This window comes from Fistularia commersonii, chromosome 11 (assembly GCF_037954325.1).
Source record: "Fistularia commersonii isolate RoL2024-O1a breed Wild chromosome 11, RoL_Fcom_v1.0, whole genome shotgun sequence".
In the NCBI taxonomy this organism is placed as follows: Eukaryota; Metazoa; Chordata; class Actinopteri; order Syngnathiformes; family Fistulariidae; genus Fistularia; species Fistularia commersonii.
Genome location: NC_141294.1, coordinates 17,529,753 through 17,541,410, shown reverse-complemented (window position 1 = coordinate 17,541,410; position 11,658 = coordinate 17,529,753). Strand labels below are relative to the sequence as shown.

General features: G+C 47.7%; 2 protein-coding genes across 5 annotated transcripts in view; both read right to left on the bottom strand.

The window, feature by feature from the left end:
* Positions 1-56: 56 nt before the first annotated feature.
* gba1 (glucosylceramidase beta 1) lies at positions 57-4,493 on the bottom strand. Its single transcript, XM_086155521.1, has 11 exons — positions 4,273-4,493; positions 3,997-4,188; positions 3,750-3,896; positions 3,508-3,641; positions 3,258-3,430; positions 3,097-3,186; positions 2,877-3,024; positions 2,059-2,283; positions 939-1,102; positions 740-856; positions 57-440 (listed from the first exon to the last, which is right to left on the bottom strand). The coding sequence occupies exons 1-11, from the start codon at positions 4,331-4,333 to the stop codon at positions 335-337; spliced, it is 1,557 nt and encodes a 518-aa protein (XP_086011647.1). The 5' UTR covers positions 4,334-4,493; the 3' UTR covers positions 57-334.
* A 696-nt stretch (positions 4,494-5,189) lies between these two features.
* The window catches only part of dap3 (death associated protein 3), a 7,048-nt gene continuing 579 nt past the window's right edge, over positions 5,190-11,658 (bottom strand). Inside the window, exons 1-13 of one of the 4 annotated variants that reach the window (XM_086155525.1) lie at positions 10,693-10,829; positions 10,451-10,538; positions 10,213-10,326; positions 10,015-10,116; positions 9,216-9,324; positions 8,193-8,285; positions 7,969-8,099; positions 7,389-7,469; positions 7,142-7,306; positions 7,007-7,066; positions 6,837-6,926; positions 6,280-6,397; positions 5,190-5,376 (exon numbers count right to left, since the gene is read on the bottom strand). In XM_086155525.1, coding sequence (XP_086011651.1) covers positions 5,291-5,376; positions 6,280-6,397; positions 6,837-6,926; positions 7,007-7,066; positions 7,142-7,306; positions 7,389-7,469; positions 7,969-8,099; positions 8,193-8,285; positions 9,216-9,324; positions 10,015-10,116; positions 10,213-10,326; positions 10,451-10,489 — 1,188 coding nt within the window. In that variant the 5' untranslated portion in view covers positions 10,490-10,538; positions 10,693-10,829 and the 3' untranslated portion in view covers positions 5,190-5,290. Of the gene's footprint in view, positions 5,377-6,279; positions 6,398-6,836; positions 6,927-7,006; positions 7,067-7,141; positions 7,307-7,388; positions 7,470-7,968; positions 8,100-8,192; positions 8,286-9,215; positions 9,325-10,014; positions 10,117-10,212; positions 10,327-10,450; positions 10,587-10,687; positions 10,830-11,658 lie in introns of those variants that run through there. The other 3 variants (XM_086155523.1, XM_086155524.1, XM_086155522.1) reach the window with 3 other exon arrangements.

The window sequence follows — 11,658 nt, the reverse complement described above, 5'->3', positions numbered from 1 at the left end:
CTAGCCCCGTGTGGTGTTCATGGGTGACAGGGGGAATAAAAAGGGCAGCCTGAGGATGAGCAGAGCAAAATTTATTTAAAAAAAAAAGGAAAACAAAATTAAATTTACAAATTGTACATTATTTATAATTCACTCTGATGAGACAGGCAAGCGGTTTCATATTTTGAAATTAAAAGGCACATAAAGACCGGCGCAAGTCACCTTGGTGGGGGGGGGGGGTTAATTTGGGGATTTTCAAAATAAAGATTTGGGCAGACATTTTTGTAGTTTTTAGTATACGAAAGATGTCGACTGCCTCGAGCTTGAAATTAAAAGCTTTGGATTGTGCGTGTTATCAGTGTGTGTTCCAGGCCAGTGTGAGCAGGGCGTAAGGGGGGACGGTAGAGGGGATGAAACCCACCACAGGGTCCCACACTTCAAACTGGATCTGGGACGGCGACCTGAAAAAACACACGCACACGCTTCACTGCAGGAAAACACATTTTAACCACAGGCTCAGCTGGTGTTAGTTCATTTGGCTAACTGTTGCCCCCTAGTGGCCGGAGGCAGAATTACAAGTAGGAGCAGCTGGACGGTGACATCAACAAAGGAAAAAAAAAGTATGTAACTGCACATAATTTGAACAAATTCATATATATATGTTGTGAAAAGGAGTGTCCTTAAACTTTTAAGTATATTTTAACATCTCTTGCTGGAGGTTGTGTATTCTTTAGCCCTGAAATATTTTTTCACTAGTTACCTGTTGAGGATGAGGAGGACCACTGAATCGTCCGGCCTGATGAAGGCCGAGTACTCCAGGCTGCTCTTCCCGCTGGTGGACACCCCCACTCTCTGCGACCCCTCCCACAGGAACTTACTGTGAAAGGAAACAGGAACTGGAGTGGTCATCAACCTGACAGTGGCGGCGGCGGCGTTCATGTGATAGTCAGGCTGCCGACCTGAAATGCGCCATGGCGTAGAAGGTAGGCTGCTTGTAGAAAAGGTCACGTGCTGCGTCCACGATGATTGGGCTGTCCACGAAGTTTTTGACCCAGTTGGGCCCGCCGGTCTGATCCAGCGCCAGGTTCCAGTCGGTCCAACCCACCACGTGATGGTTTAAATCCTGAACGTGTCGGGGAAATTAACTCAGCATTACAACACTCAATCCTGAGTTGCACTCTCAAGTCAGCGTTTTTCTGCTTTCCATATTTTTACCCCCAAATACCTAATTTGTTTAGACGTTGACGCTGGAAAAAAGAGAAATAACTGCGTTTGTGTAGTTTGTCCAGCAGAGGTCGCCCTCAGCCAGCAGTCCTGACCTCTGACACTAGATCGTCTACCAGCAATACCTTGACATGTGAGTTCCGTGACAGAGCTCAAATTGAAACCCTAACTGTCCGTTCCAGCCCAGCAGTTTTCGTCGTTTGTATTTTAAAAAGAAGAAAAACATAGTTTATAAATACTGTATAAAAATAATTAGACATAAAGAATGTAAAGAAATAAATTGGTTTTACAAAGTGTATTTACCTTGATCGGACAAAGAAGCTGGCGGCAGCGGCAGAGATCACCATTTTGTGCTCTATCCTTACTTACTTACTTTGTGTACAAACACTGTGTTGTTAAATGTAACTAGTACTAGTACACTTCATGGCTAAACTTCATTTAGCGACAGTGAATGCCGCTCCTGCTTTTTAAAACCATCCTCGACCGACTGTGAACGACTCTTCCGACGCCTCATCCGTTGACTTTCCTGCCGTCTGCTGCACCAAATCTCCGTAAATATCTCGTTCACACAGATGATGTGAACGATTTTCTTTGAGCTACCGAGTGACGGGTGGCGCGTCCCACTGTTTTTAAACACCTCTTCATAGACAGCGACGGCCATATCGATGTCAAACGCTCACCCCGCCCGCTGCAAAGTCATCTCTCTGCTCATCTCACCAAGCAAAACGGCTTGTATCTCGGAAAACGCGAGTCGACGCACCCGTAAGTCGAGGTCCCGCAGTGCTGTTCTTCCACTTCTAACATGAGTATATAAGGACGTGTAAAAGAAGCTCTTTGTGCCAGGGAAGTTCTCACCTCCAGGATGTCGGCGGCGTACTGCTCGGCCCGCCTCCAGCTGCCCAGCTTCACCCCCCGGTCTGCCGGGTTCCAGCCGGCACAGGCCTCACTGCCGAACAGGTAGTACTCCGGGTAGTTGTGGTGAGTGACGTCCAGGCTGAGCTTCGCCGGCACCAGGTTGTCCAGGTACCAGTGGACCGCCACGCCGTGGATGTACTGCGCAGCGTGGATGTCACTTAGAACCTATGGGGTGGGAAGGTTGGGTGAGGGCGGGACTTAAGACCTCTTGCTGCCAATCAAATGTTTTTCGATCGTCTAAATTAAAAAGGGTTACAGTTGAAGCTCGACTTACAAATTGAATTCATTTTTTGACGCCGTTCGTCACGTTGAAATCAGTGTAAACCCCCATTGATCCGTTTTCCAGCACCAAGAACATACAATACTCAACGTGTCCTTTGCTAACACTCACTAACACTATCTCCAGCTGGCTGTCTTTCATTCATCCAAACTAACAGCCACTTTTACTTCTTCTAATACCTAAAATCTGTGATTCGATAACGTAGTCGCCCCTATAGCCACATCAGCTGCCTTTTTGCGAATCTTTGTTTTACAGGGTTGTACAGACTGTTGATCACAGCTTGTTCACAGCTCAAAAGCTCTGATCTGTTTGTGATCGGGGACGTTTGTTAGCCGAGGTTCGACTGTATTTTTGTCCACATCAGAGAAAAGCCTTTTTTCACATGCGCTTTTATTTTGAAGGAAGCAGCTCCTCCCCTGTGACAGCCTGAGCTCCGACAACGAGATCGCCCGCGCTCTCCGCCCGCCCTTGAACTCACCACCCGTGCCCAGTGCGGCAGCAGCAGCCTGTTGTCGTCCAGCAGGAGGATGTGCGTGCGCGGGTGCGAGGAGGCCCTGATGGCGGGTCCCAGGTCCTGCGCTACCCAGTCCCGCTGCTCCTCGGGGGTGAAGCCCAGCGCCTGGAAGCTGCAGCGAAACCGCAAGTCAGGACAGAAGGTTCTCGGAGGTCGGGGTCCACCTCACCGGAGCGTGAACGACCTGTAGTTGGTCATCATGCCGGCGCTGGGTTCGTTCCCGGTGGTCACCGCCCAGAAGGTCAGGTTGTGTTTGCCGTATTCCTCGAGGAACCTAAAACACGACACGATCACACGCCGCCTCCCGACAACTGCGATGGAGATGGAGACGGGCGAAGGCGTCACCTGACGTAGTACCGGGCCCAGGTTTTGTGCTCCCTCCCCCCAGGGCGGCCCTTCAGGGAGCCCTTCCCCGCCAGCGCCCCGTTGGTCTTCATCCAGGCAGGGGCGCTCCAGGCGCTGGCCAGCAGCGACAGGGGCCGGGGGGACATGGCCTGGGCTCGTTGAAGGAGGGGGATCTGTTTGAGGGGAGCGGAGATGATGCGATTGTGTGTGTGAAAGTGTGTGTGTGTGTGTGTTAGTTGCTAACACAGACTTTCATCTTGACATCCTCGGGTGCCAGCGTGAAGTTGTCCAGGCCGTAGTCGCCTGGCATGTCGGCGTAGGTGTAGAGTCGGGTGGAGAAGTCGCAGCTTGCCATGGGGACGCGGACCACCGTGTAGCCTATACCTGCACACACACACACAGCTACTTTTCTGGATCAACTCTTAAGTGTGTATGTTTCTCCCCCACACTGCCCAGCTCTGGACGTGGGTACTTCCTGGAGCAGTGCAGTACCGTCGCTGGAGAAGTACTGCCTCAGCAGCTGGTCCTGGGCTCCAGGAGACAGGGAGAGGATGTTCATGACTGCCGCGTCTGTCATGGCGCCGCCGAACCCCCTAATCTTCTGGTACCTCTGACTCCGGACCACCTGGAGCCTCACATCTGTAGGACGAGGAGGGGAATACAGCATCAGCATCAGCATCATCATCATCATCATCATCATCATCATCACCATCTCCATCTCCATCTCCATCTCCATCACCTGCTCCGGTGCTGTTGACCCGGACCAGACCCCTGGCCTCCTCCAGCCGCTTGCCCGCCGCGCTGCTCAGGTAGGAGGCGAACTCCCCCCTCGGAGGGAGGCGGGCCGGACCGGGGGCGTCGCAGTGGCTGGCGTTGCACTCGCAGACCACCGAGCCGTGGCCGAAATCCCGGCGGACGCACTGACCGGTGCCTGCGCGGAGAAGGACGTTAGTTGTGTGTGTGTGTGTGTGTGTGTGTGTGTTTACACCTCCACAGTCGAAGGACGTCGCCTCACCTGAAGAGAAGCTGGCTCCAGCAGCCAGCAAGAGGAGGAGCTGGAGAAGAGCCGGCGCCATTTTTCAAACTTTCCGCGTCCAGTCAGCGTCGTCGCTCTCTGGCCTCCAAGCTTTCGAAGATCATTCATGAAACCAACCTGGATCTCGAGGAGATATTGTGCGATTCCTCCTTCATCTTCGCCCCTTTGCTGTTCCGCCACTTCCTGTTTTGATTCCTCGAGCCCGGTCATGTGACCGGTGAAGTCGGGGGGGGGGGGGGGGGGGGGGGGCGTTACCCAGACTCGCCGCCAGGGGGCGCTGTTTTCCCCCAACAACCCGCCGCCTCGTTCTGTTCAATTCAATCCTTTTCTTTATTTCTGTTTGGGTTTTTTTCTTTTTGCTGATTCACGCAGGCATTTAATCTCAGCTGGAGTGAATCAGACAAAAACAACAACCAGCCAACAAACTTTTTTTTTTTAAAAATCATTACTTTTAAATCTACAAGAAATTACTCTAAATATTCATTCATAAATCCATTAACTGACATAGAAGGCACCAGAATATTTGCAAGATATAAAAATAACCCTTAAAATTGCCAGGTGGTGTAGTGGTTGGAACTTTCTGCCTCACAGCAGGAGGTAGGTCTTTTTTTTGGAGTCTCCATGTTCTCGCAGTGTCTTCAGGGGGTTCCTCCGACAGCCCAAACACGTGCAGAAGGTTCATTGGAGATGGTGAATTGTCAAGATGTGTGAATGAGAGGGTGAGTGGTTGTATTTATATATTGTGAATGAAATGGTGGATGTTAGAATGTAAGGAAGAATTGTTGTCTCTAGATGACTTGTGAATAAGAGTGAAAGGTTGTATTTTTACAAAATGTCTATATGCGAGTTTATAGTTGTATGTCTCTGGACGTGACAGAAACTGCCTTTTATGCCGATTTGACTTTTTTTCAAATGATTTTATTATCAAACATGAATCATAATTTACATTTCAAAACGTGGACGTGCGTGATGTTTCCCGAGGTGCCGACGCATGTCCTCAGAGGGAGGCGCAGATCCTCTCCAGCACCGCCGGGTTCCTGTTGCTCAGGAAGACCAGCTCCTTCTTCCCCTCCTCCGATCGGCCTGGTGACCAACCACAGATCCAGAGTGAGAGCGTGAACCACCGTCATGGTTTCTAACATACCAGCTTCCTAAGTCTTTATATTAAAAGTAATTAAAAAGCAAAAAAAAAAAAAAAAAAAAAAAAAGAGAGAAACGCCAATAAGGATTGGCTGGACGTTGGACTCAATATATTGGACTCATCAGTCCGGCTATTATCAAGGATAAAGTTTGTATCCTTGAACACGTGAGAGGATCGGCTTCTGCCAAATCGACTGTGATTGCGGGAAAAAAAAAAACCGCAGTGGGCTCGAGGATCGCGATGGACAGGCTATTTCTTCTTTGGCTGGAAGCCTCGTGTTCATTCCTGAAAAGGTGAAAAGCTTGTCCGAGGCATTGGAAAACAAAGGGGGGCAGATGAGCGCAGGTGACGATCTTATTGCTAGTAAGTCATTTTTACATTATGGTTTCATTTTTGTCATTTTTCCTTATCTCATGTTGTCCCTTTCATTTTCCTGTGTTGTTTCTTGATACATACGCATGACTTTTGGGTGTTTCAGGTTCAGGGAGTGACTCAGGCTAAGCTAGTTCTCAAGTGAAAAGAATCTATCACCTCCCGTCAGATCATAGGAACGGATCTCTGACGGAAGTCGAGGATCCCCTGTCCTTTGTGAACATATTAACACATGACTTTGCATTTCACATGATATGTTAATGCAGAAATGCAGGCGGAACATTGCTAGCTGTAGCCACGCCATGTGCAATCGCCGGTTGGCAAATTGTAACAGCAAGAAAACCAACGGGAAAGAAGCTGGAATGGCGAGGCTCCGAGATGGTGAGCTATCGCCGTCAGCTGAGAAGAGAGGCTACTGCTTTTTTTGGCAAGCGGCGCTATAGTGGACGGCGCCTCCTGCAGGCGGGACTCACTCTGTGGATGCTGCAGCCAGCGGCGGTCCAGGTAGTAGAGATAGCAGCTCTCGAACTCCTTCTCGCTGTAGTTGGGCACCGACACCGGGATGAAGGGGTCCATGCTGTCGAAGCCCGTCTGGTGACGACAGAAGAGAAGGTCACGTTGCCAAAGTGTTCCCGGATGGGTGGGGGTGGGGGGCTTTTGGCATCCTTTTGGCTTTTGGCCGAGGAGCCGTCAATCAAGATGAAGTGACCGCTGTGACTGACTGTTTCACTCTTTCCTGTCCGCCTCATTGTAAGTCCCGCCCCCGCTGCGCTGTGATTGGCCGCGCGGGGGTTAAACTCAGTTCACCTGGCGCTACCTCTCTGCTATTTTTCTCCCATAGCCAATCACAGCAAAGCAGGGAGAGGACATGCTTCCTGTTGCCGTCTGTCGCAACAGAAACAGGAAGTGTTTAACATGATTGAGCCAATCACCACTCAGAATAATCTCAAATGCGAAAGGGCAGCTTTTTGTTTTGATCCCATTCACTGTCATCAGGATGCGCTGAGTGACAGCCTAAATGACCTCTGACCTCTCCCAGCATCTCCATGGGCAGGTAGACTGACTTCGGCGTGTAGAGGGACCCAGTGTGTGACAGAGCGGTGAGGACGGCGCCGCCGACCTGAGGGCGAGCATGAGGTGAGGGAACAGGGAGAACAAAAGCCTCGGGGACTTGACATTAGGGGGAGAAGATTTCCTCACCCAGTCGTTCCTCGTCAGCTTCCGCAGGTTATGGACCAGGGTCAGCTCCTCGGGTTCCACCTGTCAGAAGGACACAGCCGTCAGTCGGCGAGCGCGTAGCGGGGTGGACACGACGTCCTGCGGCGCTTATCTTACAGCGCTCCTGTCCTCCTTGGTGATGGTGGACTTCCCCCACAGAGCGTTGACGCCGTCCACGGCCACGGCCAAGCAGAAACCGCTCTCTTGTGTCCCGCTCTGCAGCCGCAGCTCTTTCATCACCGCGCCAACCACGTCGCTGCTGCTCTTCACGCGGGAGATCCCCTGAGGGTCGGCGGCAAACGCATCCCATGGTCGCTTCGGATGGACGGGGATTCTTGCGCGCCGGCAATTATCTCGCACTCACCTGATCCACCAGCTCCCCCAGGGGGCTGCCCGCCTCCGTCTGCTCCCTCTTCGTCCACACGTAGCGCTGCTTCGTCTTAATCTGGATAAGAGGGTTGGCGTGACGATACATTAGCATTTGCAAGTTTTCGCCCAAGACGGATTAATAACCAGTTTCAGGAGGAATACCTTATTTTTAGACCCTTTAAATTAATTTAAAGTAAATTTAAAGAAAGAAGTGGTTTAATATATCTGGAGTCACCCTGTGTGTCTCAGATGCTGGAGTGACTGTGATTTTGTCAACACATCCGATGAGCTGCAATGTTTGGGGAAATGAAACTTTTTTCACCATAAGAAACCCGAAGCGTGTAGCGCAGTTAGCTCGTAGCATTAGCTGAGGAAGCTAATGTAGCAACATGGGAATATCCGCGTCTGAGTAACTTATTCTTCAGTGTAAATTTCACTTTAGCAGGTGACATTTGAAATGCTTCACTGAGAAATTTGCACATTTAGGCTGGAAATTATCAACAATAATTCACTCGAGTCTCTTGAAGAAGCTGCTTCATGACCCCGCCCTCTTCGGACAGGAAGTGCAGGGTTACCTTGGACAGGAAGTGCTCGTTGGTGACCCTGAAGTTGCGCAGCCACTCGCTGGCCTGCAGCGGCTGGTCGAAGCGGCCGCTACTGTGGGACGAGGGCAGCAGCTCCTTGCAGTTCTTCACCCAGGTGTGAGCTGCAAACACGGACACCAGTCACACAACTCAGCTGACGATTGAAAACAGGTGTGTGTGTGTGTGTGAAGGTGCACGCTCTGTTTCTTCCTCACCGTCGGGGACGTGCAGCACCAGCCATCCCTGCATGTAGCAGAAGTGGATGGCATGACAGAGCGACAGGCTCTTCCCGCCGCCTTGTGGTCCATCTGAAGCAGCTGATAAGGTACAAACACCTTGCTAGCATAGACGACGCCAACGCACGTGCACATTACATCGCAACTTCAGACAGGTGGAGTAGTTCTTCACGTACAAACAATGGGTGCAATTATTCTTTTTCTATCATTAACTTAGCACAGGAGTCGACAACCGGCGGCTCTTTGATCTGTCTGATGCGGCCCCCCCGTGGCCTTTGAGCATAATTAACAAATATTTGATTAAAATGTGTTTTTTTTTTTAGTTGGTTCATTTTTAAAATGTCATTTTTACAGTTGAAGAGATGATGGCGATCATTTAACATCTAAAAAAAATCTGTTAAAATATTTTTGTCGTTCTTATTAAGCAACTTTTACTGGCATGTGCCAGTAAAAGGATGACACCACACAGAGAGGACGGCATTTTTTGCTTTGCTGCCACTGGATACTTTAAGTTCATAAATACAAGAAGGTCTCAAATAGACAGTGAGTATTTTGCTTAAAAGTAAATTTCAACCCAACGGCTTTTTTCAGAGTAGTTCAAAATGTTTTCCTGCATGTAGAAATGTAATTTCGTTTTCTCTGCAGTTGTTCATTGACTTATAAAAAATGCAACACATTTTTTTTAAACATAGCACAAAGGTAATAAAAACTACGTTATATGCCGTGTTAATTCATTTTAAATTTCAAAAGTGTTGTGTGGCTCCCGGTGTTTTATTTCCTGTGAGGAAATGGCTCCAAATGGCTCTTTAAATAGTAAAGCTTGCCGAGCCCTGACTTAGAAGGATTTGATTGAGAAGTATAAGTACTGGGTGGCACTGTAAGTAAAACTACAATACTCACTGCTTATATTCAGAATTTACTGTGTGTGTGTGTGTGTTCTCCACAATATTCTGCCATCAGATGCAGAAGGAGCAGAATGTGTTCTTTGCTTCCCGAGGATACAGAGGACGTATCTCTGGACAGGCGTGCTGTAGTCAGACCTCTGCAGGTACGAGATGAGCTCCAGAGCCGGCTGCCTCACCATCACCGCCGCTTCGTTGAACGTCTTTGCCTGGAACAAAGTGAGCATTCCTGGTCAGTCTGTGTCGTGAATTCCCTTGTGTTTTTACAAATTGTAAATCATTTGATGTCAAATATAGCTGATTTAGGGCAATTTCAGGCACATAATTTGAGAGAGTTTTTAAATTCAAGATAATTTTAAGATATTTACTGCTGATTTTCCACCCTTCGCGGGGCAAGTGTGATTATTTTCAATTTACTTTATGCGAACTATCTGCTCTTTGCATTAATTTCTAAACATAATCTGCTTTTTAGACATCCTGCCTTTGCTCACCCACTTCATCGGACAGTCTCATCTTTTACGATTTATTATTACTGCCCAATTATTCTTGCTTCCAAAATCTTTCAACTTCATTTAATTTGAAGCAACCTCCTTCTATGTTGTATTTTATTATTTCATAATCATATTTGCATTCTTTCATTTATGATTCTCCACTTGTTTTTCTCCAAGTAAATGAGATCACTTATAACACACACAAATACACACACAAATACAGAATTAAAGACTGACTAAATGAATATATTAAAATTGCCAAAAGATCTGAGTACAATAAACTAAATAAACGTTGCTTTGTTTGATATTCCAGGGCCTTTAGCTGTGCTCGGAAACGCAGGATGACACAAGTGCTCCTTCATACTGCGCTTCGTGACCCAGATTCTGAGATGAAGAGGAAGAACGCACCTGCTGCTGGAAGCGCCACGGCAGGCCTTGAGGGAACAGGCTTCGGACGTGAGCTGGAGGTAGGGTGTAATACTGCCCGATGTGTTTCTCCGACTGCAGGGCCTGAGGGACAGCAACAAAGTAGGCTATGTTCAGCATTGGCGCAGAAAAACACACACACACACACAGGGGTTGCGACAAGTGGCGGCACTTCCTCACCGGGTCACCCTCTTGGGTTCGGAAGATTGCGAAAGGCTCCGGCTCGGGTTCTGGGGTCACGGCCTCCATCTGGTGCCGGGCTCCGCTGGTGTGCAGGGCCTGGACACGTGAAACCTGGAGAAGAAACATGAGAAATAAATCCATATTATGGCTGGAAAACACACACATTAGAAGTGTTATATTTACACTCCATTCATGTCATTGGCGACTATGAATGTCCGCTCACGAGAAGTCTTACCGTGTGTTTCAGCTTGAAGCACATCCTCTGCAGAGCCATGATGCGTGGCGTGGATGGACAACTAATACCGGGTGGAGAACTGCGGGACCTGGAGAGCCCGCGAACGTGGAGACGGAGAGAAAACACGCCGCTTCTCAGTCACCTTCCGTCAATATTAGCATTCGGCTAACAGGTAGGCTAACGCTAGCCGTTGATATTAGCCTTTATTTAAAAAAAAGAAGGGCTCCGGTAAACTACCTCACCCCGCGAGTCAGATCATCAATAATGCGTCAAGTTAATCAATAATCATTAGCTGACGTCCGCCCCGCGGGTGGGCACCGGGAAATCTGCACAGGGAAGTCAATGCACCGAGTCAGTCGTGGGCAGCGCCATCTTGGAGGGTGAATAACCGGAAGTGATGTCACACCCAAACTCCTCCCGCCCTCCCCCGTTTGATTTTTCAAATCAAAATAAAACGTCCCAATGAAATTCAAAACGCTTATATTTTCACATATATCTGGATCCATATATCTGGATCTTTGGTTGGGAAAAATACATGTTTAAATTTTTTTCAAATGGATTCAGTGTTTTCAAGATAATAAATAAGATTTTTAATATGAATATAATTAATCATCTTTAAGAAACCATGAAGAATAAATTGATTATTAGTACTTACAAAAAAACAAGGTGTTTTGAATACAAGTCCTCAAAAATTCAAGCCCTGCTTTGTCTCACCCTCTGACAGGCCCTGGTCTTTTCCGGTTCCAACTTGAATTTGATTTGATTTATGCCAATAATACTAACAATAAGGACAATAATGGCTAAACATTTGCACACGAATGTCTTCAACACAGATTTGTCTTCATTCCCACAAAATCCTCATTATCTCCACAAATTTAACCAGCGTGTGAAATCCATATTTTTAAATGAAAACAATTTATACAAACTGTTATTCTCTCAATCTCTGTATTTATTTCACATTTAAACCTGGCACACTTCTATTCTAACACCATTCAAATCACAACTTTACATTCAAGTTCAAAAGTAAAATAAAAAATTCCTCCAGGGGAAATACCCCACATTATGATATATTATATCATATTTATATTTTTCATATCTTTTTATAATTACTATGCTACAGTTTTTAAATATAATAATATGTATAAATACCCCTGCATTTCGTGTGCAAATTTACATTTCACCACTGTGGGAGGATCAAAGTTGCAGTG

What these genes read in the sequence shown, in the direction of transcription:
- gba1 (XM_086155521.1), bottom strand. Translation starts at nt 4,333, where the DNA reads ATGGCGCCGGCTCTTCTCCAGCTCCTCCTCTTGCTGGCTGCTGGAGCC. An exon ending in TGGGCCCGGTACTACGTCAG is followed by an intron (nt 3,187 to 3,257) that starts GTGACGCCTTCG and finishes GTCGTGTTTTAG; the next exon opens with GTTCCTCGAGGAATACGGCA. An exon ending in GTCCTCCTCATCCTCAACAG is followed by an intron (nt 441 to 739) that starts GTAACTAGTGAA and finishes GTGTTTTTTCAG; the next exon opens with GTCGCCGTCCCAGATCCAGT.